The 25793-nt window shown below is 36.9% G+C and overlaps 1 protein-coding gene across 2 annotated transcripts in view; it reads left to right on the top strand.

The window, feature by feature from the left end:
• Positions 1 to 4074: 4074 nt before the first annotated feature.
• The window catches only part of map3k15 (mitogen-activated protein kinase kinase kinase 15), a 35405-nt gene continuing 13686 nt past the window's right edge, over positions 4075 to 25793 (top strand). Inside the window, exons 1-20 of one of the 2 annotated variants that reach the window (XM_044104015.1) lie at positions 4075 to 4981; positions 8522 to 8661; positions 8835 to 8858; positions 9111 to 9188; positions 11626 to 11819; positions 13461 to 13629; positions 13752 to 13858; positions 14796 to 14966; positions 15047 to 15159; positions 16134 to 16293; positions 17479 to 17629; positions 18204 to 18311; positions 18482 to 18531; positions 19078 to 19173; positions 20727 to 20814; positions 20891 to 21024; positions 22483 to 22610; positions 22742 to 22872; positions 23692 to 23797; positions 25615 to 25772. In XM_044104015.1, the coding sequence (XP_043959950.1) occupies positions 4684 to 4981; positions 8522 to 8661; positions 8835 to 8858; positions 9111 to 9188; positions 11626 to 11819; positions 13461 to 13629; positions 13752 to 13858; positions 14796 to 14966; positions 15047 to 15159; positions 16134 to 16293; positions 17479 to 17629; positions 18204 to 18311; positions 18482 to 18531; positions 19078 to 19173; positions 20727 to 20814; positions 20891 to 21024; positions 22483 to 22610; positions 22742 to 22872; positions 23692 to 23797; positions 25615 to 25772 (2604 nt within the window). In that variant the 5' untranslated portion in view covers positions 4075 to 4683. The remainder of the gene's footprint in view (positions 4982 to 8521; positions 8662 to 8834; positions 8859 to 9110; positions 9189 to 11625; positions 11820 to 13460; positions 13630 to 13751; positions 13859 to 14795; positions 14967 to 15046; positions 15160 to 16133; positions 16294 to 17478; positions 17630 to 18203; positions 18312 to 18481; positions 18532 to 19077; positions 19174 to 20726; positions 20815 to 20890; positions 21025 to 22482; positions 22611 to 22741; positions 22873 to 23691; positions 23798 to 25614; positions 25773 to 25793) is intronic. The other variant, XM_044104016.1, reaches the window with a different exon arrangement.

Raw genomic sequence — 25793 nt, 5'->3', positions numbered from 1 at the left:
GAAAAAAAAGGAAAAAGATTAACTTTCTCACTGTTGGTTTTGACACTTCCGCCAAAACTAAGTTTGTGCCAAACGATCGCCACCATCACCGACGGTTCAGCACCACGGATTCAGCCACATTTCCTCCCCTCTGAGCCGCCTTATCCTGCGTTTACTTCTTTCTTTTTTACCTTCTGTTAAAGAGGCTTCTCTGTTTGGTTTACTGCTATCTTCGCTGTGCCACCGGTACAAGGACGCCCCTGGAGCCGCAGCTGCCTGGTACTGTTTTAAGTTTCCCAGAGTGAAGGAAACTTCAGCCTCTGTAGCCTGGTCTGACCAGAAGACCTCTGTGCAGTTCTGCGTCCACTTTGCGGCCTTCACCTCTTGTCTGCGTGTACGCGTGTACCTGGGTGTGTGTGTGTGTGTTTGTATGTTTGTTTTCATGCGATGTGAGGACCTGATGTATTGCGGTTCAAAGTGGGGACATTTTTAGAACCTATATTTCCAATTAATCAAAATAAAATTCCGAGCAGTTAAACTAGTTTAAACTGTAAGATTCTCTTTTTTTGTGCCATAAGTAAGTTTGTTTACTTTTTATTGTTTAAATCTACACAAAAGAGGGACCAATGACAGCACAATGTCCTTTTCTAAGCATTGAAAATCTATTTACATTAACAGATTACAGATTTAATATTTTAGATTTTTTTATTAGCCTATAAAGTAGGTTATGATTTATAACAATTCAAAACACACACCAAAGCACAGTAATTTCCTATAAAAGTTACTAAGTAAAGAAGACATCAGTTCGTATAATACTTTAGTTTACTTTTTGCCTTATTGGGATATTTTGTGAATTTTTGCTTTACATTTAATCACCCTTTACACAGTCTGGTTGATTGTTAGAATATTCATCCTGGACATTCACTATGCTAAGATGACTTTTTTCTTCTGCATCAGGTTAGCAGTCCGACTGCAATACTGCCTGAAATTTAGAAGTTATGAAAAGACAGCAGACCAAGCAGCCTTGTCTTGAAACAAAAAGGCAGTTATATGTTGTCTCTTCTTCTAATCCAGGGTCAAAAGTATACAAATAGGTCAAAAGATTTACATAGAATCCCGTTTTTCTTTTTTCTTCTTTTTTGGCAGAATTGGTAGTTATTTGAAGTTGTTGAACCAGCATAGTCCATATATTTTGACTACATTTTTTTAGGGTGTGTGTCCATTCCCATGTGTTGGTGGTTCTTGACCACTTGGACCAACCCACTGCATCCAGGTTTCAGATATCTAGCTGTAGATTTTAGATGAAATTAAAAGGAGACCTTTTATGCAAAATTCACATTTTGTGCATCTTTGCTTTTTCATTTGGGTCTCAATTGTTTCTAAATATAGCAAAACTTCTTAAGAATACTACCTAGACACTTTTTGGCGACAAGTTAATGTGTTTTGGTGTCTGGAAAATGAGCTGTTTGAAAACCTCCTGAAAAGTCACAATGCACCATTACGTAGCAACCGTAACCAAACACAGCCTGTCACTTGGTAACCTAATTGGAGCTCCAGCGTGTTTGGCCAGCTGTTTTTACCGCTGTGTGTACTGTACAATGGCTGCTGGAAAAGACAAAGACTTACCATCTAGAACAGGGATGGGCAATCCTGGTCCTCGAGGGCCGGTGTCCTGCAACTCTTAGATGTCTCCCTGGTCCAAAACACCTGAATCCAACAGCTGAATCACCTCCCAAGTGCAGTCAGGTTCTCCAGAGTCCTGATAATGACCTCATTATTTGACTCAGGTGTGTTGAAGTAGAGAAACATCTAAAAGTTGCAGGAGACCGGCCCTCGAGGACCAGGATTGCCCACCCCTGATCTAGGAACTACTTGCAGTTTGTGCAGAAGGCTCTACTTCTGCTTTTCAATAATGTACAGTTGTATAATTGCACATCTGCTTTCAGCCATTTTTATGTGAGGTTGGTAGTTGGTCAGATGGTTGAAACTTTGACAGCTTTGGGTGTTGTTCTAAATACACATTAAAACTGATTTCAGAAATGGTCAAATCAAGCTAACTTAAAATTTCTGAAGCCTTAATCTTGTTAAAATAAATGGTTTATGCTGGAAGCCAAACATTAAAACTGAACTGAGGATATTTTTGCATGTATCCAACATTCGAGGGGGTCAACTAGTAAGTTACTGTTCAAACAGGAGTGGATCAAAACAAAAATCACCAATAAAATGCCGTATCATTTATCAATAATCACATTATGTGAATATGAGATATTTTGGGATTTTGCTGGCATTAAAAACAGATCTTTTTCCTTTACAGAAATGAGAAATATTTTTTATGAAAACCCTTAGAAGCACATTTAAGATGAAAACATATAGCTGAAAGTGCATGAACAAACAGAAACCATTCCTTTTCAGTGAATATTAACAGGGTTAAGTGAATGTAGAAGGTTCCGGGTCCTCATGGGTAGATGAAGGTAAAGTGTGTGCTTACGTGTGATTTTTGTATTACAGCATGTGCAGCTGTTTTGCCTCCCTTCCTTACGTGTGCACAAAATCTATGACAACCCGTCACTGTGGCCTTCCTGTTTCAGAATATAAGTCTTTTTATTTCTTCTCTTTTCTGTCTTTTCATATGACAAAGAGAAAACTGCTACAACTGAGGCTACAAGTTGTTTTCTTGACTTGGTCCTTTCTCTCCAAGATGGTGATAAATGAATATATATATTTACTTTTATATTTCAGTGTAATAAAGAGGCTATTATGTACTGTATGTGTGTGTCTTCTGTAATGAATTAGTGTGGATTTACTTAGAGAAACACAGAGAGTTAATAAATAATGAAATGTTTCTGGGAACAAAAGAAGAAGTTGCTGTAACAAGTGTTGCTAAAAACCACAGTTGGATTTTAGCAACAGCGGCATTTTTTTTATGTGAAAAAAAAAATCAAATTAAAGTTCATTTGTCAAATATTCAGTAAACCAGAAAATATTTGTAATGGTTGAAATATATATAAAAAGTATTCCTCGTCTTCAAACTAGATCCGTATGTGAACATTTCATCCCAAACAAAGATTTTCAACTGCAATTGCAGCAACAAAAAAAGGCCAAAATGTTGTCATTTGCTTCTACTTTACAAATGTGATACTTTATCCTGCATTTTTATTTGAGAACAATATGTTTTACATTCCTTTTTACAATTAAAAAGAACTAAAAGTGCAAATCCCCTTTATTCAGATTCACCTACATATCTGAACAATAATCCACTTCACATACAGCACCACAAAGTAGCACATATCACGTAAAATCCAAATAAAATACATTACTGATTGTGCTTTTAATGTGAAAAAATGTAAAATGCAATGTATTATGTGATAATCTTTGGCAGAAAAAGTTATAAAACTTACAAACCCCTCTTGGGTCAAATTGTAGTAATTTGTCAAACAGTAATGAGGAAGTTAATCAGCTGACCAGTCAGCGCTACCAAACACCCTGTGACACAGACTTCCGGTTTGTACATCCAGATCTACTAAATACAAGAAGAAATCTCAGAATAATAAGATCTTTTCTCATAATTTCTAGAAAAGAATAAAAAGATCTGGATTTTGTAATTACAAGAAAAGACCTTGATATTATAGAATCTTATTTCATGATTCCATAATTACACTGCAAAATCACCAAATCCTAGTATTTTTAGCCTGATTTCTACTGCAAAAATCTTAGTACACTTGAAATAAGACCAAACTAACTTACAAGTAACTTATCAGCAAGATATAGAAGCTTATCTTAAATAAATAATTCCAAAATATTGATGGTTCCTGTCGAGTGCGAGAAATTAACAAAGTCCAAACCTTGTTAGAAAGAGTGTGAATAATTATTTTATTCCACATTCCACTGACAGATAACTTATAACAAGACAATTTCCTCATGTTATAAGTGAAATAATCAGCCAATGGAACTAAAACTTTGTCATCAATATTAAGGAATTATTTACATAAAACAAGCTCTTGTATCTTACTGTAAAGTTACTTGTAAGTTGGGTTTGTTTTAATTCAAGTGTAATAAGATATTTGCACTAGAATCAAGACTAAAATACTTAAGATTCGGTTTTGCAGTGTATGAGATAAGGTTCCTATTTTTTCTTTGGTGAAGTTGAGACAAAATCACAAACTACAGTATAGGTGGGATCAGGATTAATTTATTACTTTGATTGGTTCTCTTTTTTTCTGATGAATTACTCTTCTTATTTTTGTGTAAAAGTCTTGTTGAAAGGAGTTGATGTGTGGTTGGTGGCAGAAGGATGCATTTGCCCCGGACCATGTTCATGCAAGAAGCGCCCCTGTCCGTGTTTAGACCAGAAGGACGGAGTTATATATTTAGACAGTAGAACAGTGATAACGTTTCAGAGTTGGCCAGCCGCCTCCCACTCTGGAAACTTAAAACCGGACAGACCTGCACGCCTCAGAGTAACAATTAAACTTCGTGAATTCATGAGACTCCCCACTTTCTGGGTTTCCTCATCTGGTCGGATCCAGTCGGCTGGAAAAGCGGGCGTCCTGGTGCGAAATAATCGGTGTGAGTTAATGAGGCGGAGATGCAGGAGGACAACCCCAGACACGCTTCTCTGCGGCCAGGACAGGTGCTCCGCTGGTGAGCCGGCAGAGGACGGGACGGGCAGCCAGGGAAGGAAGTAAACAGCGGATTCTCTTCGCCATGGATCAGGGTCAGAGCGCGCAGGTCGCCGATATGGTGGGGGAACACGCAGCCGGGGTGTGCGCGTCCGAGCGCGGCGAGGTGTCCAGCCCCAGCCCGCCGGCCAAGCAGCGCTCCCTCCGGGTTGTTTACGTCCTGAACGACGGGCTGAAGGCGGTGATGGCAAGCAGCCCGGAGTCCGGGGCGCTGCAGTGCCTTCAGAGAGCCTGCGACGCGGAGAGCGCCCTGCTCACCACCGTCACCTTCGGACGGCTGGACTTTGGAGAGACGGCGGTGCTGGACAGCTTCTACGACGCAGGTGGGTTCCTCTGGTCGGAACCGATCTGGGTTCACAGCTGCAAATCGAAAGTGTAATCAATCAGTGCGTCTGTTTTTCAAGACGTTACCAAAGTTTTACTTTGTTTTTGTTTGGAAAAACTGACGATTCCTATGATGGCGTTTGGCCAGATAGAGGAAAAAAGGAAGAGTAGATTTTGGGGGATGTGGGGGGACCCCCAGACCCCATTTTTTCGGAAAACTTGGAGATTGCTGAGTTTCTAAAATTCGAAATTACTTTTTTTTCTGGCAAATTTTTGACTCTCCAAGCTTAGAAATGTCCTTAATTTTTCTAGAACATTTGTGAGAATAATAAAAAAATAATTATTATTTTTTGGATTTTCTTGTTTTTAATAGAATTTTTTTTAGACTAATATCAAAATTTCTTAGTTTTCTCTAGCTCATGTTCAACTTTTGAAACTCAGAAATTAAGGGTTTCTTAATTTCTTATTCTTTAAAATAATTTTCTCTTTTTTCTTAGAACTTTTCTCAGATTAATTTTAAAAATTCTGAGTTTTTTCTAGCACATTTTTGACTTTTAAAGCTCAGAAAATTCCATGTTTCTCCTAAAAAAAAAAATACTGCAATTTACCTTAAAATTTCAGTTTTTTTCATGAGAATCTAATCTTTCTGATGAACACTTTATTTAAGACCCCAGAATTAGCAGAACTCTAGGTTCTACACACCCTGGAGTTCTGGAAATGTATTTATGTTCATGAGAAGAAAAAAAATGGAGAAAAGTGTTCTGTTTTCTTCCACCTGTCCATCGATTTATTCATCCATTCATTCGCCCACTTGTCCATCTGTCGATGCATCAGTTCCTCCATCCATCAACTTAACCATCCATTCATTTATTCATCTGTCCATCTAAGGCTGCAACTAACATTGTTTTAAAAATTGCAGCAATCTGTAGATTTTCACTTAACCACTTAAACATATTTTATACAATACTAAAAATACATAGAAAATGTAAATAAACATAGAATTCTTTTTTTAAAATAAGAAAATGAACATTTTATTGGCTAAAATACAAAAGCATAATGAGCATTTGATCATTTGTAGCAAAATATGCAAAGTAAAGTCAATAAAACAGCAGTAAAACCAGTTGACCAAACATTCTGGAGCTCAACTTTGGTTGCTAGGTAACGAGGTGAGCTTTGCTGTGGTTGCTAGGTAACTGGACAGTGCCTGTCAAATGTGACTTTACAATTTGGATTCTTTTGAAACAGCTCATTTTCCAGACACCATAAAGCATTAACTCATAGTGAAAAAATAAGTTGTTTTCACAGTAAGTAAAAAACTATTTTTTTAACTTTTAGTGCTGTTTCCAGAAGCAACTGAGTCGCATACGGAAGTACAAAAATGTGCAAAATGTGAATTTTTTTGTAATAGATCCCCTTTAAGGGAGACAAGGAAGGGAAAAGACGAGTCTTCCCTCATGGTAGATTCTGACTTGTCAGAGCACGTTAACATAGACATGATTAACCACCTCAACAATGCTTCTGATGAATTGCTTAGTAAGTAGTGACAGAAAGCCTGGAAATGTTTATCCTGCAGTAAATCTGTGGATCTTGGCTGAAGTGTTTGATTATGAATCTTCAACCTAAGATAGAGTATCTTCTTTGATGAAGGGAAGGAAAACTGTAAGGGAGCGATGCAGAACAAGGAAGGATGTTAAAAATCCCCCCTTGTTTTTTTTATGAAAAATATTTCAGGTGGTCCATCACATATTCACAGTTCATTTGCAGTTTGTCTGTGGAATTTTCTTGGAAGTGTTTGTCAAAAATTTGCAGATTTCGTCATAGCAAATATCTAAAATATTGGAAAGTAAATGTTAGTCGAGGCGCTATTGGGTGGCGTTTTCAAATCCAGGAGTAACATTTATATGACAGACAGAGAATTTGTACAGAGGGCTAAAGATAAAGGCAACCTTAAAAACTCAGAGATAATATCCAAATATAAATATCAGTGGAAAAAGTTGGACAGCTAGTGCAACAAAGATTTGTTTGTTGCATTGCTAGTAAATATGTTTGTATTGATTAATAAAATCACAAATAATTTATGATACAAGCTTTTAATGAAAGCTTTATGCTTAATTTTAAGTGTGGAAGTCATTGGGAGACTGTTCTTTTTAGTTTTGCCTGTACATGAAAGCATGTCTGCATGTTTGTTCTTGTTCTCTTCACTCATGCTCATATAGCCTTTGATTCATTTGGATCGCTGCCAGGATCTGTGGTTGACATGATTTCCTAGAATCTGGAACCACCTGCTCCAGGAAGGAATCTGCTCATTTCTTCACTAAAAAAATAGAAGCTGCTTGTTTTTGCAGACATAGAAAACCAAGAGTTCCCACGGCTGTTGATAAAGTCATCAGAAAAAGCAGTTTCCATTGGTTTTTAGTACGATTTAAGTGGGAAATTAGCCTGGTGCACTTGCTCTTCACCTGTATGACTACTTCTATAAAAAAAGCGTTTTAGTATTTTTTTTAGTTAACACACTACCAAAGAAGGAAATACCTTAGGGAATAGAATATGAGAGTTTCCAAACTAATTAAATTTAATCATTCTACAGTAAGAAATATTCAAGAAAATCATCTAAGACAGCTGTGAATCATTACGGTTATAGCACGGTTTCTGCAGGTTACGCCAACTGAAATTTAAGACTTTTTAAAGACCATTGTGAAGGAAATTCAAGGCCTGTATCTCCACAGAAGATGTATAGAACTTGGACCAGCCAACTGGCGATGAATTTAGCCATGACAGACACAAAAAAGCTAGCTAGTTCACTAGCCAGACAGTAAAAATATGTTAGCAGTGAGTTAGCGGTAGCCTCAACCGTCAACGTAGATGTCTGAGTGCGATTGCCTGACAGAAAAGTTCTGCGATAAAAATATAATACCTATAATATACAAGGTTAAGCAGTCCTACTACAAAAGTTAAGACCTATGAATAACGTATTTAAGTCCAACTTAATTGTTTAAAAACAAATTCAAGACATTTTAAGGCCTTAGTTTGTGAAACATTAATTTAAGACTTTTTAAGGATGTGCGGACAAATTCTACGGAGACCATGTAACAATCATAGAATGTAAAGATTGACCTACGTTAGCATGTTAAAAGTTGAATGTCGTGCTAGCTAAGCAAGAAAAAGAATGAACTGTTCTACATATATCTTTGAAAGGCAGAAATGGAGCCTCCTGCACAGCTAACAAAGACTCTCACTGGATGGCAAGTCAACAACAAAACACTTATCTTTTCCAGTAGCCATTGTACACCGCAAAAAATACAACATCTTACCAAGTATGTTTGGTATAGACTCCAGTGAAAATATCTGAGTACTCCTGAAATTGTACAGAACTAAATTATAAGTAACTTTTCAGCGAGATTTGGGTACTTGTTTCAAGTCAATAATCTGAGCTAGTGCAACACCATTTCTTTGACTCAACTGTGGTGGTCGCAGGTTGTTGAGTCGCTAAAAAGAAATTAGGTTTCCTCTTGTAATCACCTGCTGCCCGCTTGTTCCAGACATCGCCGTCGTGGACATGAGCGATGTGTTTCGTCAGCCGTCGCTGTTTTACCACCTGGGTGTGAGGGAAAGCTTCGACATGGCCAACAATGTCATCCTGTACCACGACACCGACCCGGACACGGCCCAGTCGCTGAAGGTACGCGTCCACGGGCCTGAGGGTAACCAGAGTGCATGAATGCCATTCCATCACACTGCCTCAGAACAAAGTGATCCAGGAAGTTATTTCCAGATCTGTGTGTGCTGCACAGCCAGTTCTCCTTAGAACCTCCTATACCCTGAAATATACTTGCTCTTTGTGTTTCCTTGCAGGACATGGTTGCACAGAAAAACACAGTAAGTTTCTGCATGTTTGTATGATTTATGTGCACAGTGTTTCCAGGAAAAGCATCCATGACATGTACAGTCAGTCCTCTGGTGCTGAAATGCATTCAGGAATCCATGTCTACTTGCTTTTCTTTCGTGGAACTGCGTCTCTCCTTCTCATTACATACAGCTAAACAGAGTCCTGACAGCTTGTTAGCAGCAGGTTTTCCCAGAAGTTGGTGTTTATTGTACTGTGTTTCTTTGCTTGCCTGTATGGAGTAGGCCAGTCGTTCCCCAGCATTAGGCTTCCCTTGGATTCAGCTGCCTCCAGAGTACCGAGGCTCTGGACTGAGAAATAAAGTAGGTATCCTGCCTGCAGCAAAGCATGCAGAGAGAGTTCCTCAAAACAGCAACTACTAACAAATGAAGGCCTCGACGATCCAGAGAGGAGTGTAATAGCTGCATTTCCATTGACCAAATTGCGCAAATTGGAATTACAAAAATAAATTCAGTTAATGGAAACATGACCATTTTCGAAAAAGCAAACTTTTTTTGCTAAAAAGTTTTAGGACTAGAATGGGGTGGATGAGTGTATTTCACAAAACTACAATAAAAACACTTTTTTGTATCACACAAGTCATGTAATCCCGGATGTTACTACTGGCGGAAACTACGAAACAGACGACAACAGGAAGTGGTTGGAGGATGATGGCACAGCATGTTTTTTAATGACTTGTAGCATGAACAAACTTATTCACATGATTTTAATTCTGTTTCTTACTTATTGGAATTAGTGCAATTGTGTTTTTCAGCATTGGCTGAATATTGACAGTTTTGCACATATTTGTACTGAAAAAGCAGCTAAGAGCTGTGATTCATTGACCATATAAATGAGCAAATTAACTCAATGGAAACATGTCAATTTCTATAAAAGGTTTTTGCGCTAGGATGAAGTGGACGTGTGTATTTCACAAAACTGCAATGGAAAGTATTTTTTCATATTACACAAGTCACATGATCAAGAACCGGATGTTACTACTGCAGGAAAAGACAAAGAAGACAACAGGAAGTTGTTGGAGGATCATGGCGCAGTAATAATCTATTTCATAAACAAACTTATTCACGTGTGATTTTACTTGCAGTCGCATTCTGTAGCTTTAAAGTCAGAATACTTTGGTTGCTATGAGGGATACCACAGGGCTCAGATTTTGGACCTCTTATTTTTCTTTTATTTAACTTCCCTGTGCGCCAAACAGTCAGGCAGTTCCCAGACATGTCTTTTTATTTCTATGCTGATGATATTCAGATCTATTGTTCTTTTAAGCCAACTGAATATCCAAAAGTGTCCTGCACAAAAACTCAGTCATATCAAATGGTGACATTTTTTGGATCAAATAGTTTAGATCAAGCAATTTCTTGGTGCAATTCTCTCAAAACTGCTTCTTTCAGCTAAGAAGTATTTCAAATTTTGTCATCTAAAGTTGAACTAGAGATGATAATTTTTGCTTTTATTTCTTCTCTTATTGATTATTGTAACATCCTGTTTATGTTTGTAAAAGATCTTAACAGTCTCCATGCAGTTCATAATTAGTAAAAAACAAATCAGTCCAGTTTTAATTTCTTTACATTGGCTACCATTTAAAATTTTTTGTCCTTTCTTTTAAAGCCTGCTAAAACCCTTCAGAGCGATAAGTTACCTCCATCATGGTGGCTGTCGTGTCTCTGTTCATTCTTTTAAGAAGCATCTAAAGATCAATTTGCTCAGAGTGGCTTTTAATCAGTGTTATTCTCCTTTTATGTTTTATTTTCCTGTGATGTTTTGTGTTTCTGTGGTTTTAACCCTGTAACGCTTTTGCATGTTTATTGATGAACTCTGATCTGAAAGGGGCTTTATCACCCGACTGCCCATTTCTGTGTGGAACATTGTTAGCATGTTGGAACTTGTTCTTTTCTTAGCCAATAGTGTGCAACATGTGATGATTTATGGCTCCGTGTCCTCACATGTAGCGATGTGACCGTGTGTTTAAATATCAGCTCTTACATACGTTCAGAAATGTCCAGGATAAATTTGGTTTGCCAGTTCAGGCAGGTGATGAAGATCCACATTTAAAAACAATGTTGGGGTGAAATTTTTCCTGGTGCCAGATGAGGTGCAGCAGAAAGTATTCATCCAGGTTTTTACTTTTAATTTAATTTAATAAATTTATATAAATTTGTTTAAATAAAGCAAGTGTGAGCTGCATTCTGTTCTTGTTCAAAAAGACAAAAAAATCAGAAAAAGATTAAAGATTTATCTCTTTTTTTTAATATGCCAAACCTGCAGATTTTCAAAACTTTTTTGTGTTTTAAATAATTTACTAATTTACTCGTCTGCAGAAATCTGATTGGGAATACTCTTCTTAGTTTGTTGTTTATTTGGCTGATAAAAATTAAAAAATGCACATAGTTTTTGCAACTATAATTAAGAAATACTAAAAATTTTGTGGCTTCAGTGTCCAAAAGTTTGAACACCCCTGCTTTAGCGTGGCGCTAATTAAAATTAGGGTTTGGGTTTTTCAGAGCCTTCTTGTGCCAACCTGCTGATGATGTCATGATGTTTCTCTAATCCCGTCACTAATTACCTTCTAATCTCCTCTCCATCTATTGTTCCTCCACCTGGGAGTCCCTTCACACCTGCCCTCTGTGTGTTTACCTGCACTGTAACTCTATTACATCTGCATTTGCAGGTTTTTGAAAGCTACGACTTAGTCTGTGATTCCTTGTTATCTTTTAAACATCACCCCCACTCATTCTCCAGGCTTCCAGCGGTAATTACTACTTCATCCCATACATTGTGACTCCTAACCATGAGTATATGTGCTGTGAGAGTGATGCACAGCGCAGGGCTAGCGAGTACATGCAGCCCAGCTGGGACAACTTGTTGGGGCCGCTGTGCGTCCCCTTGACAGACCGCTTCACCAGCCTCCTGAAGGACATCCATGTGACATCATGGTGAGACAGGAACAAAAATACTTCTCTCCTCCAATTATAATAAACAGCTACACTCAAAAGATATCTTTATACAGTAATTTTGCACAAATAAAATGGTAACAGAGACCAGAATTCACAATATTGATGCTATAAACCAACTGTGTGGCACATTTGAAATTGATGTACACAAATCTTCTCAAAACAGTTGGACTGAGCTTGATTTCTTTTGCTGAGGAAGAACAAATATTTCAGTCAAAAACTGAACACATATTATCCTAAAAGCAATTAACTTTAAAAGAACACGTAACAGTTTCTTTCAAAACAATATTTCATCACAGAAAACCCAACTTATGCATTTTTATTGATATTGCATCAGGAAAAGTTAAACGGCATGAATTTCTTTTGTGTGCCGCTGCAATAAAGGTAAACAATGATGTTAACTAGATGTTAGCTTTAGCCCACGGGTGTCAAACTCATTTTTATTTTTTGCCCCATTAAGATCATGAATGTCCTGAAAGGGTTGGTTGTGGCAGAAACTACTGATAAAATTACCGTAAACATTCTGTTAAAATTTTATCGTTTTTTTCTACTTTTAATGAGTACTTAATAACATTTAAAATCTTTTCAGATTGGTGTAATTTGGTTCTATACAAATGAAAACTGGTAAAATTTGACTGGTAAAATAATATTGAAGTGCACAACTGTTATCTTAAAGTTTAATGTGTATGGTAGAGGGCCACATAAATAGTTATGGCGTGCCGGATTTGCCCCACAGGCCTTGAGTTTGGCATCTGTACTTTAGCTTGTGGGAACAACCTTGTTATTCTAATGTGCTAAGACAGTTTTCTACAGTAGGTAAAAGTAACACATTATAACTTCTCAAATAAATCCTTCTTCCAAAAACGCCTTTCTGCAGCCAAATTTCTATAATGTTTTGAAAAAGACAATGTAAACAAAATAAATCATCAATGTTGTGAATCACTCCCTCTGGTCATAATGGGTGTGTTTTGTTTACATGTTTAACTTTGATTTTATTGCCACCTACTGGTACCCTTAGGGAATGTCTGTGTTCTTGTCGGAACAGATATTTTTATTTCAAACAAGAAAGTAGTTAAGACATTTAAGCCCTGTATTCGCATGAATTAACAGCCAAAAATGCCGAAGAGCAGCTATACTCCATGAATACGTTAGACATACTCTAAAAACTGTCCATTTTAATATTTTAAACACCAAATATACGTGAATATGTATTGTGTAAACCGTCTTAGCACTGCCGCAGAATCTAAGCTAACTTCAACGTCTTTCTTATCCGCCACTCTTCGGAGTTCAGCCAATCTGCACCATGTTAAAAGATACGGCGCTCCTGGATTGGCTGCTTTGCAAACGCCAGCCAATAGCGTGTCAAGTAGCACTGTAGCTAGTTACGTCAGCTTGTCAATCGGCTTTTTCTTTCGAATGTTTTAGATATGCTCGACGAAAACAAAATTAAACAGGCGGATTTTCCACAAATAATTTGGAGTTACCTTCTACAGCAAAATCCAGAAATACTGAACTGTTAAAGTTTTCGCTTCCCATTTCATTTGACGAGATATTTATCCGCCATTTTTAACATTACATAATTTTCTTTCGCTCCAACTTCAACCCGTTCATAATTTTTTTCAGCGCATCTTTTAAGGACACCTTGCTGAATGACATCCGGAAAGCCAGGGAGAAGTATCAGGGAGAGGAGCTGGCCAAGGAGCTGGCCCGAATCAAACTCAGGATGGACAACACCGAGGTCCTAACGCAGGACATCGTCATGAACCTGCTGTTTTCCTACAGAGACATACAGGTACTAAAATGACAATACGTGAAATTCTTTTTAATCCTCTATGAAAATAAATTGTTGTGTCGTATTTATTTTGGAAAAGTTTTTTTTTAACCTGGTTATGTTTGTTTTTAACTGATAAACAGGATTATGATGCTATGGTTAAGCTTGTGGAGACTCTAGAGACGCTGCCTACGTGTGATCTGGCAACCCAACCGATGATCCAGTTCCACTACGCCTTTGCTCTCAATAGGTAAACAATACCCATGTTATGTTTTTCTTTTGTGACGAAATAGTTAAAACTTCACTAAAAAGACATTTTGTATTCTTTGTAAGCAGTACGGCTGTTTTAGTTCTTGATTTTTTGTGACTTGTTGGAGCATTAAAGACCAGACTAACATGCTGAAAATTCAAGCTTCCTATGCAATCTGGAGAAGTTTTGATTTATTTTGCAGTTAAATAAATACAGAAGAGAAAAAAGCTAACTTTTTTTTTTTATGAGAATCTTTTACTTTAATCTCAGAATTCTGTTTTTTCCCCCCTCAAAATTCTTTCTTTAATCCCAGAATTGTGAAATTCTTTTCAGAATTCTTTCTGTAATCTCAGAATTCTGACATTTTCTCAGAATTTTGACTTTAATCTCATAATTCTGACTAATTTTCATTCTATTATCAATGGTTATTGTCATCTTTTTATTTGCTTCCATTTGCCACTTTTCTGATGAATTTTCAGTAATGGATAAATTGTTTTTTAAACTGGTTACTTAGAGATTTTCAAATAGTTTTTGTTTTTGTTTTTTCCCCACCAGGGGGTCTTTTTGTGGGCTCTAGTGTTGTGTCTAGTGTCCACAGTAAGCTGACAGGAAGGGGGGAAGGAGAGGGGGGAAGACATGCGGCAAATGTCGTCGGGTCCGGGAATCGAACCCGCGACGGCCGCGTCGAGGACTAAAGGCCTCCAAACGTGGGTCGCGCTGCCCTCTACGCCACCGGAGCACGCCCCTCAAATAGTTTTTTAATGCCATTATTTACAACGTCACTCCATACATCTATTAACCTTCCATAATATTCCTCTACTTACAAACCAATGACTAATTTGGAGTATTTTGCATTAAGATGTTTTTTTAAATTAACCGTACTTTTCTGGAATCTCACAGATGGGGCTTTTATATTTAAATGTGTGAATGTTTGCAGGAGGAACAGTCCTGGAGACCGGGAGCAGGCTCTCAGAGTGATGCTCCAGGTGCTGCAGACGAGCGAACATCCCGCCCCGGACATGTTCTGCCTCTGTGGTCGGATCTACAAGGACATTTTCCTCGACTCGGACTGCAAAGACACTGTAAACAGAGATAATGCCATACAGTGGTGAGAAGAGACTCATTTTGCAAATGGTTCTTTTTTCTTCATAGAGTCTATTTATATGTTTTGTTTTGTTTCGTCTTCAGGTACAGAAAGGGCTTTGAACTGCAGCCCACTCTCTACTCTGGCATTAACCTGGCTGTCCTCCTCATCGTCGCTGGCCAGCAGTTTGAGAGCTCCATTGAACTGAGAAAAATAGGTGACATAAAATCCCTTTAATTTATTTCTTAGAGTCACAGAATCTTTTGATTTTAAGCGTACAAGTTTATTTAAAAAGCTGTTTGTCTTTGATGGGAGTTTTCTATTTGTGTGGATGTTCAGCTGTGTTTAAAATGGTTTGTTAGACTCTTTATGTTTTTGGATGCGAAAGACAGTCACTAACTTGACAATAAGAGGATTTTTAGCAATTTTACAATGATCTGATTTTAGTTTGCTGTACTGAAATGTGGTGAATGTAAATGTCATAAATGTTATTTACCAACAGAAAGTCGCAGAGTTATTTTAGTCATAATCTGTCATATTTTAAAATAGTCAACTGCTCCAAATAGGAAACCAAGATAAAAAATAAAATAAGTAGAACAATTGTCTTTCAGTTTTTACAGTTAAATGACATTATTAGAATAAAAATAACTTTAAGACTATCTCCACAATTAGTCATAAATATAAAGAACAAGGACAATTTAAATTTATTCATGTTCCTTCTATTTAAATATGTTATTTTACCAATTGAAATGATAGATACATTTTACAACTGGTCTGGCTTTAATAGCTTTAAAATTTGTGTATTTGAACTTCTCATTTTCTCTAAAGCAATAAAAGTTATAATTAAAATATTATTCTTATACCATTTCTTCATAATGGCAAATTAATAAATTTTAATTGTATAACAAACTGGATACCCAAGGTTAGGTGAAGCACAAATTTCTCTTTTAGAGATTCATGTAAAACTCAATCTTAATGTATTAATGTAGAAATCTTACTTGATGTTTTCTTTTGTTGAAGTGTCATTTGTTTTCACTTTCTTGTATTTCATAAATAGAGCTGTCAGGGTGAAAGTGGTTAGCATAAAAACATTTTGCAGGAGATAATTTGGGCTAAATCAAAGCTGTGTTGTACTCGTGTCTTCTTCTCAGCAGACTAGTGGTTTTATTAACTGTTTATTTTTGTCTTTAGGTGTGAGATTAAACAGCCTGCTGGGGCGTAAAGGTTCCCTGGAGAAAATGAACAACTACTGGGACGTGGGCCAGTTCTTCACCGTTAGCATGCTAGCTAGCGATATTCCCAAAGCTACTCAAGCGGCTGAGAAGCTGTTCAAACTGAAGCCACCGCTATGGTAGAGCCTCACATTACAGTAGAAACAGTTAATCTAGTTTCCATTTTCTATATTCAGAGTTTCCTTGAATACGGACATTTCTGATCGCAAGTTTGATGAGGAGGAAAAAAGTTAGGAAAGTACAACAGCATCAAAGTAGTTTTTTTAAGCTAACGTCAACGGATGGAGGTTTTGGGAAAAACTTTTTGTGGATCTTCTACAAACTTTGGAAAAGGTTCCTTTTAAAAACTAAAAACTCAGAAGTGGTATAGTTAAATAACTTTAACAGTTACTGTATTTGTTATGCACATAGGAAATAAATTCTGAAAGTAGCAAATAAAACAGTGTTGACTGTGTTTTAGGGCCATTGTAGATAGAAAAAACAGCAGGAAAAGATTTCTGCAAAAAAACATGGAAATTTTAAGATTTATCTCTGAAATTTTCTTTAAAAAAACAGGGACATTACTGGGCTCCAAAAGTTGAAATTTTCAAAAAAACAAAAAAACAAAAAACAAAACAAACAAAAAAAAGGAAATATCTGATCTCCAAAAGTTGAAAATTTGAGGAAAAAATCTCAGACACTTTAAAATTAATCTCAGAAAACTTTAAGAAAAAACATGGAGATTTCTGAATTGGAAAATGTTTGCCTTTTGAAACTCCGAAAATTTCCAGAAGACAAAACTGACAAACTTTGGAAACTCACTAATTTCCAGTTTTTTCTAGAAAATTTCTGAGATTTATCTAAAAAAAAAATTTATCAGATTTTTGACTTTTCAGGCTCAGATATTTTTTCTTTTTTTTTTTCCTGCTGTATACAACGGCCCTAACACGCTGTTGTAGTTGTAGGATATCAAAATATTTTGTTTTTGTAAAACATATTGTATAGGTTATGTAGTTTCCACTGAAAGGAGCTTCTATCTTCTACAGTATTTGGAGATTTTTATCATTGTTCTTAATCTAAGAAGTGTTTCTATTTGGCATTTTTTCACATTATTCACTAGTAAAAGTGTATATGACTTAAAGCCACTTGTGTTAATGGAAGAACAAACAATATTTATGCTTTTTTTGCAGTAACAGTAGTTTACTGTAACTCGCCATTAGATAATCTATAATCAACATTTTGAGGATAATGGCATGAATTCAGAGGAGATTACTGATGCTCACTGGCCTCATTCATTTTTGATTTGTTTAATTGTTTCCTTTCAGGTATTTGCGGTCAGTGGTGCAGAACCTGCAGCTGATCCAGAGGTTTAAAAAGCAGGCGGTGGAGCATTCCCCCCAAAGAGAAAGACTCGACTTCTGGATGGACATCATCGTGGAGGCGACTCAGGGAACCACCAAGAGACTGCGGTTTCCTGTGCAAACAACTTAAAATACACACATTTTTATTTTTAAGTTTTAGATTTTAAGGTGTAAATATTTCAATAAAATTGATTGTTATTATTGTAATCCCTACTCAACCTCACTGTGTAGCAACAGATGTTTAAAATTATGATGATGTATTAGGGCAATACTGAGAAATAAAATTACGAGAATAAACTTGCACAAGAATAAAATCTTAATGTTGCTAGAATAAAGTCAAAATTAGAAGAGAGTAAAGTCATAATATTATGTGAATAAAGCCGTAATATTCTTGTTCAAGTTCGTTTTTGTAATATTGACTTTATTCTCTGATTATTTTGAATTTATTCTCACATTTTAAACTTTATTCTCATTCCACTTTATTTTTGCAATATTACAATACATTTAAATTGTATGTAGTCGTACTATTTTGAGAATAAAGTCATAATTTTGCAAGAATAGTCGTAAAAATATGACTTTAGTCTCATTATTTGACTTTATTCTTGTAATTTAATGTAAAAAATTTTCTTAGTGTGTCATAAAATAACATCATAAATCCTAATATTTTTGTGTGTTTTGTTATTTTGCAGGTTTTGATTTTGGAGCCAACTAAAGTTTACCAGCCTTCCTATGTGTCCATAAACAACGAAGCAGAAGAGAAGCATGTTTCCATCTGGCATGTCTCTCCTGCTGAAAGCGTAAGAATTATACATATTTTAAATTATCATTTAGAGATTCAGCACTTGGTGAAATTTGTTGTTTTTTTTGCTAAATTATTATACACTTTGGTTTCTGTATGCGTTTATTTCAGTTTCAATAATTTTGGATTTCAGCATGAATTATAAATTATGCGTTTTAAACTCCACAGAAGGGAATCCATGAGTGGAACTTCACTGCAACGTCCATTAAAGGCATTAGGTAATTCATGAACATGACGAGTGTGGTTGTTTTAATTTTACGCTGAAACTCCAAAAATAACATTTATTATTATAGATTGCCTTTACAAGAGAAAGCAGCCTCTTGGTTTCGACACATGCGTCCTGGAAATGTGTGAATAATTTCCAACGTGTGTGAACTGAATGCTGATTTTGCCACCTGGAACTGCAGATTTAATTACAAGATTGGGCATCCTGCCATGTGACCTAACCGCCTTACAATCCCCTCCTGCATTTTTTAAAACAGCAGCTACATAAGTAGTGCAACCCGAGACGCTGCTGACTCACCTATAGATGGACTCAGAGTGAAGTAACAGAGAAAATGTGACTCATGATTGTTAATCAATAATAACTTAACCAGGTGAATTCTTTCTCTTTGCTGCTGCTGCTGCACGTTTTACAAAATCTGATCTGACATGAATTAAGAATTTAATACCCCATCTGTTTTGTTTTTCCCCACATTATCCTTGTTTGTCTTGTATTTTTCAACTGATGCTTAAATTACATTTTCTGTTCGCTCCATTTGCAGTATTAGCAAATTTGACGAGCGCTGCTGCTTCCTTTACGTCCATGACAACTCTGACGACTTCCAGATCTATTTCTCCACCGAGGAGCAGTGCGGTCGGTGAGGACACACACCTCTAGATGTGTCTGTGTAGGTGTTTGTGCTTACAGAGCATGTGCAAGCTTTGCAAAACTTTTAAACCACTGCCTAAAATCTTAGCCAGACTTTTTGTAATCTCGTATAATAGTTTAAAAAAAGACAACAATTTTCGCTCTGCACAAATTTTATTTCGGATCTTTTGTCAATTCAGGTTTGAAGCCCCAAAAGCACTCCAGAGCGGTTAAAGTAATTTCTCTAAGAACAGTGGATCTGCAAATCTTTAAAAAAAAATATCTTAAATTCATCCATCCATCCATTTTCTTTACACCCTTCTTCCCTAAATGGAGTCAGGAGGGTCGCTGGTGCACAACTCCAGCTACGTTCCAGGCGAGAGGCGGGTTCACCCTGGACAGGTCGCCAGTCTGTCGCAGGGCAACACAGAGACATACAAGACAAACAACCATTCACACACACACTCACACCTAGGGAGAATTTAGAGAAACCAATTAACCTGACAGTCATGTTTTTGGACTGTGGGAGGAAGCCGGAGAACCCGGAGAGAACCCACCATGCACAGGGAGAACATGCAAACTCCATGCAGAAAGATCCCGGGCCGGGAATCGAACCCAGGACCTTCTTGCTGCAAGGCAACAGCTCTACCAACTGCGCCACTGTGCAGCCCATCTTAAATTCATATATGTAAAATTAAGGCCTTAAAATGTCTTAAATTAATTGAGAGAACAACAAGTTGGCCTTAAATAGATTAATCCCAGGTTTCAAATGTAGTTGTGATGATACATTTTAATCTCATATTTTATGTAGTTTTATTTTGTTTTTATTCTACTGTCTTCTGTGACTCAAGACAATTACGGCTACCGCTAGCTTGCTGCTACCTAATGAGCTAGCTAGTAAGGGTAAAGCTAGCTAGTGCTATTTCATCTCATATTCTATGTAGTTTTATTTTTATTTTTTGCAAGGCTTTACGGTACCGTCTTTTGTGACTATGAAGTTGCAACTACTGCTCGCTCGCAGCTGGCTAACTAGCTAGCTGTAAAGGGTAAAGCTAGCTAGCTTTTTTATCATGAGTACGTGCAAATTTATCGGCAGTTGGCCAGATGATGTTCATCTTCGCCATTGGCTCACTTTGATTTATTTATTTGCAATTTTCTGTTGTGATGCAGGTCTTAAATTCCTTTCATACTGGTCTTAAAAGTCTTAAATTTAAGTTTGTGAAACCTGCAGAAACCCGAAAGAAACTTGAAAAATCTTTAAAAAAAAACGATGGATGCGAATATTTTACCCCATGTCTCTTTAAGCATCAGTTTATTTATTTATCTCTTTTTTCTTTTTTATATAGCAAAAGAATTGTGAATATTTTTTTAAAAGTGACAAACGTCTGAAGCCCTTCCAGTTGAAATCATGTGAAGACTTGCATGAAAACCTGGCAACCTGAAAGCATGAAAATAAAGGAATGAGAGATGACTTTCATGTTCTGCGCAGTAATTTTATTTTAAACTAGAGCCTAAAACCCAAAAATAACAGTTTTAATGTGGGTTCATGTGGGGGTGGATCAGGTTCTGCTCCCTGGTGAAGGAGATGATCTCTGATGGTACAGGGAACGCCGTGGAGCTGGAAGGAGAGGGGGACGGAGACACGCTGGAGGTCAGTCTGGCTTCATAACTGTTATAAAACAATGTTCTGTTGGTGCAAGCTGCTTGTGTTTATGTCTGTGTTTCAGTATGAATATGACATGGACGAGAACGGAGACAGGGTGGTGCTGGGCCGGGGCACTTATGGAGTGGTGTATGCTGGGAGAGACCTGAGCAACCAGGTCCGGATCGCTATTAAAGAGATCCCTGAAAGAGACAGCAGGTAGGATACCAACACAATTTAAAAAAAACCCAGAATCTTTTAAATGTAACTATTATCAATAAAGCTAAAAATGTTAAATAAATCTGACATAAAAAGTAGTGATGCACTAATATCTGTATCGGCTGATATTGACCACCAATATCATGTTATTGTTTTTGTTTCTGGTTGTTTCCTTTGCCAAGAAAAGGTGCAGAAATGTTTATGTACAGCTGTGGTAAAAATGAAGAGCCCACTGCACCGAACTCCATCGAAACATCCTGGTTATTCCACCAAATACTGATTTCTGAACTTTTCCTGAATTAAAACATTAGTACTGTTGTTTCTAAATGAATATGAACTTGTTTCTTTTTATTATTTTTCATTATTTTGACCTTTTCTAATTTTCTGCAAATAAATAGTAAATATTTGCTTGTAATTTTAGAGACATGTCAGTATTCATAGAATAAAAGAACAATGTTCATTTTACTCAAAATATAAATATAAAGAGTAAAATCAGAGAAACTGATCATTTTAAATGGTCCATACAATATTGGTAAATATCGGTTATCAGTAGTATTAACAGTAGCATTAAAATCGGATATCGATTCATATTTGTGCTTCATAATAAAAAGCTGTTTTAATCTCAGAAGATTAAAGTCAGATTCTTTTTCAATTTTTGCAGCGGCTCTAATCTTCTTTCGTAATAATAAATGCAAAATATTAGAAATGCACTGATTCACTGGCGCCGACTTCCTTAATTTTTGGAGATCGACTGATATTTACATGTGAAGCTCATCTTATCTGACAGTTTTATCTGCCTCTGCAAAGGTCTGATAATCAACCACAGCCGTCATCTGAATGTTTGCAGTCAACAATCGTCGCCCCACTGTTGCCAACTCAGCGACTTTCTTGCTACATTTAGTGGCATTCAAGGCTATTTAAAGATCAGTAATCAGCCCGAAAACTGCAATTGGTGTTCCCCTAACATATATGTATTTAGTACATTAAATACAAAAAGAAAACTCATATAAATTTTATTTAAGGCTGCACAGTGGTGCAGTTGGTAGAGCTGTTGCCTTGCAGCAAGAAGGTCCTGGGTTCGATTCCCGGCCCGGGGTCTTTCTGCATGGAGTTTGCATGTTCTCCCTGTGCATGGTGGGTTCTCTCCGGGTTCTCCGGCTTCCTCCCACAGTCCAAGAACATGACTGTCAGGTTAATTGGTTTCTCTAAATTCTCCCTAGGTGTGAGTGTGTGTGTGAATGGTTGTTTGTCTTTGTGTTGCCCGGCGACAGACTGGCGACCTGTCCAGGGTGAACCCGCCTCTCGCCCGGGACGCAGCTGGAGAGGAACCAGCAACCCTCCTGACCCCACTAAAGGACAAGGGTGTTAGAAAATGGATGGATGGATATAAATTTTAATAAATGAATTAAAAATCAAAATGCATTTTGTTATTTTCTGTTCTTCCCTTTCTGTGATCAGATACTCGCAGCCACTTCATGAAGAAATTGCCCTTCACAAGTACCTGAAGCACAGGAACATCGTTCAGTATTTGGGCTCGGTTTCTGAGAACAGATACATCAAGATCTTCATGGAACAGGTGCCTGGAGGTACAATTCTGCACCGCAGAGAATCTGTTGCCTCACCTTGAAGGACAAACACTGTTAGATCGGTTCTTATGAAACAAGGCGACCTCTTAAAGCTGTCAGGTTGTTGGACATTACTTGTTTTTATTTTCCAGGAAGCTTGTCTGCTTTACTGAGGTCAAAATGGGGACCTTTGAAAGAAGCGACGATCATTTTCTACACCAGACAGATCCTGGAGGGGCTGCGCTACCTGCATGAGAACCAGATTGTCCACAGAGATATAAAGGTACCAGTAGTCAAATACAAAACGGTGACAAATATGGGGTAGCTTCAGCTCATCAGCAGAGAGAAAGGTAAATACAAACTGGTTTTATACAGCGGCAGGTTAACGATCCAGCTGCGTTTCCAGTACAAATCTGAGCAGAACCTTGTCTGTATTCCACTAATGTTGAAAAAACACAATTTTATAATTGCAGTGTTTCCATTAATTAAGAAACGCAATTAAAATCACACATGAATAAGTTTGTTTGTGTAATAAGAAGAAAACAACTTCTTCCTGTTGTTTTCTTCTTTGTGGTTTCTGCCAGTAGTAACATCCTGTTATTGATCATGTGACTCAGTGATGCAAAAATGTGCTTCCATAGCAGTTTTGCAAAATAAGGTAATTTCAAAATGGTGATACAAAACACCTTATCCTAGTGCCAAAACATTTTATTAAAAATCAAGAGGTTTTTTTTTTAAATTGGCGTATTTCCATAAAGCACGTTTTTTTTCAAAATGTAAAATTGCAGAATTATATGGTGAATGAAAACGCAGCTTCTGTTTTAGGTTCGTCAAATTTTGAACAAGCTCTTGTTAAATACTTTTATCTGTCTGAGGGATGTGGAAATCACCCTATATATTTAATAACTAAAGTTATTCTGGGATAAATTCAATATTAAAGTTTTGAGAAGAACAATTAATTAACAGACCGAGAACAATGCCCTGCGGCACTCTGTTACTGATTAAGTCGCTTATTTTAGTGCTTAAAAAACAACAGGAAGCAAGAGATATTTATTTTAAGGTAAGTAAAAATGCTAATTGACCTTTATTTTATCTTCTACAGGGAGACAATGTGTTGGTAAACACCTACAGCGGCGTCTTGAAGATCTCTGACTTTGGAACCTCGAAACGCTTGGCTGGAGTAAATCCCTGCACAGAAACGTTTACAGGTACCCTGCAACTCCTCCCGGGATGCTTTACGTAATTTCTGTTATAATCAATCAATCAATCAAATTTTATTTGTATAGCACATTTCAGCAGCAAGGCATTTCAAAGTGCTTTACATCAAATCAAACACAGAAACACAATGCAACATAGAATCAACAATCAAAACACAACATCAAGTCAGATTCTGTCAATAAATTTGCAATTGATTACATTTCCAAATACAACTCTTAAAAAGTGGGTTTTTAGTTGAGATTTAAAGGAAGTCAGTGTTTCAGCTGTTTTACAGTTTTCTGGAAGTTTGTTCCAGATTTTTGGTGCATAGATGCTAAATGCTGCTTCTCCTCGTTTGGTTCTGGTTCTGGGGACGCAGAGCAGAACCAGAACCTGAGAGTTCTGGAAGGTTGATACAACAGCAGCAGATCTTTAATGTATTGTGGTGCTAAACCATTCAGTGATTTATAAACTAACAACAGTATTTTAAAGTCTATTCTTTGAGCTACAGGGAGCCAGTGGAGGGTCTTTAAAACTATAACAGAAATAAGACACAGGATAGAAAACCAGAAACAGTAAACACAAGAGTTTGTATTAAAAATGACTTTACTGGAGGTAAAATATTGTTGATCTGCTAATGTTTTAAGATAATAAACCTACAGCTAACATCACTGACGCCAGTTTTTAACATGAAATGTAGCATCTGTAAAGAATAAAACCTAAACTCTACATCTAATCTTGTTTTTTACATTTATAAACATAATAAATTGAGTCAATGCTGGTAGAAAGATCCTGGGAAAGTTTAAGCTGCACTGCAAAAACACAAAATCTTAATTTTTAGTCTAGTTTCCAGTGCAAATATCTTAATACATTAGAATATAGGATCTTGATTTAAGACAATAATTCCTTAATATTGTTTTAAAAGTCACTGGTTCCACTGGCCGATTATTTCATTTACAACAACAAATTTTTATCTGGTAGTGGAACTAATACTTTTTAATTCAATATTAACGAATTATTGATTCAAATTCTCTCTTGAAAAGTTACTTCTAAGTTAGTTTTGTCTTATTCAAGTGTACTGAGGTATTTGTGCTAGAAACTGGATAGAAATACTTGCTAAAATTTTGTGTTTTTGCAGTTTTACAAAAATATTATTTAGATACAAGCATAAAAAAATAACAGAACTACAATTAACTTCACTTTAATGTTAAAATAAATATGTGAAAATATATTACTTTCTTAATTTGACTCAAAAACTAAGCAGGCAGTTATACGTTGGGCTGCACAGACAGCAATTCAGTCTGCAATAAATAAATGGAGTCATTGAAATGCTGCTGTCTCATGCTATGAGAGTAAATATCAAATGACCCTCCAAATGTCAAGAGCTTCTATCAGCCTCTATGGAAACACTCAAGCATGCGAGCGTGTGTGGACATACACATTCATTGGCCATCTGGCCTCCTCCTGCAGCCACAGAGGTGTGTAATTAGATTAGCTAATCAAGCAGAGGCAGAAGGGTGTTTACCTTTCATTAGCAGGTCTGTTGGTCTGCTTATCTGTTCCTGCTGCTCGTCTCCCACCGCTCTTTTTTTATGGCTGTTCCTGTAAAAGTGCTCTGGGATGCAGGGAAAATTCAAGGAGGAAAAATGGCCGTTTTTTTATGCTAATTATCTCATCTGGTGTTTGTTTGTTCCCCAAATGCATCAATCACAAACAGATAATCAGATTTAGACCAGAATTTAACCTAATCCGACCTGAAAACATCAATCTCCTGCAATACGGAAATAGACGGGGTTTTTTTTAGAAATGTTTGTTTGGTTTGTTGTAGGTACTCTGCAGTACATGGCTCCAGAGATCATTGATAAGGGCCCTCGAGGCTACGGCGCCCCGGCTGACATCTGGTCTCTGGGCTGCACCATCATAGAAATGGCCACTGGGAAACCTCCGTTTCACGAGCTCGGAGAGCCACAGGCAGCCATGTTTAAGGTAGCCGTGTAGAGTCACCAT

Source organism: Gambusia affinis, linkage group LG21, assembly GCF_019740435.1.
Source record: "Gambusia affinis linkage group LG21, SWU_Gaff_1.0, whole genome shotgun sequence".
In the NCBI taxonomy this organism is placed as follows: Eukaryota; Metazoa; Chordata; class Actinopteri; order Cyprinodontiformes; family Poeciliidae; genus Gambusia; species Gambusia affinis.
The sequence above is the reverse complement of the archived record's forward strand: the minus strand, read 5'-3'. Positions and strand labels throughout refer to the sequence as shown.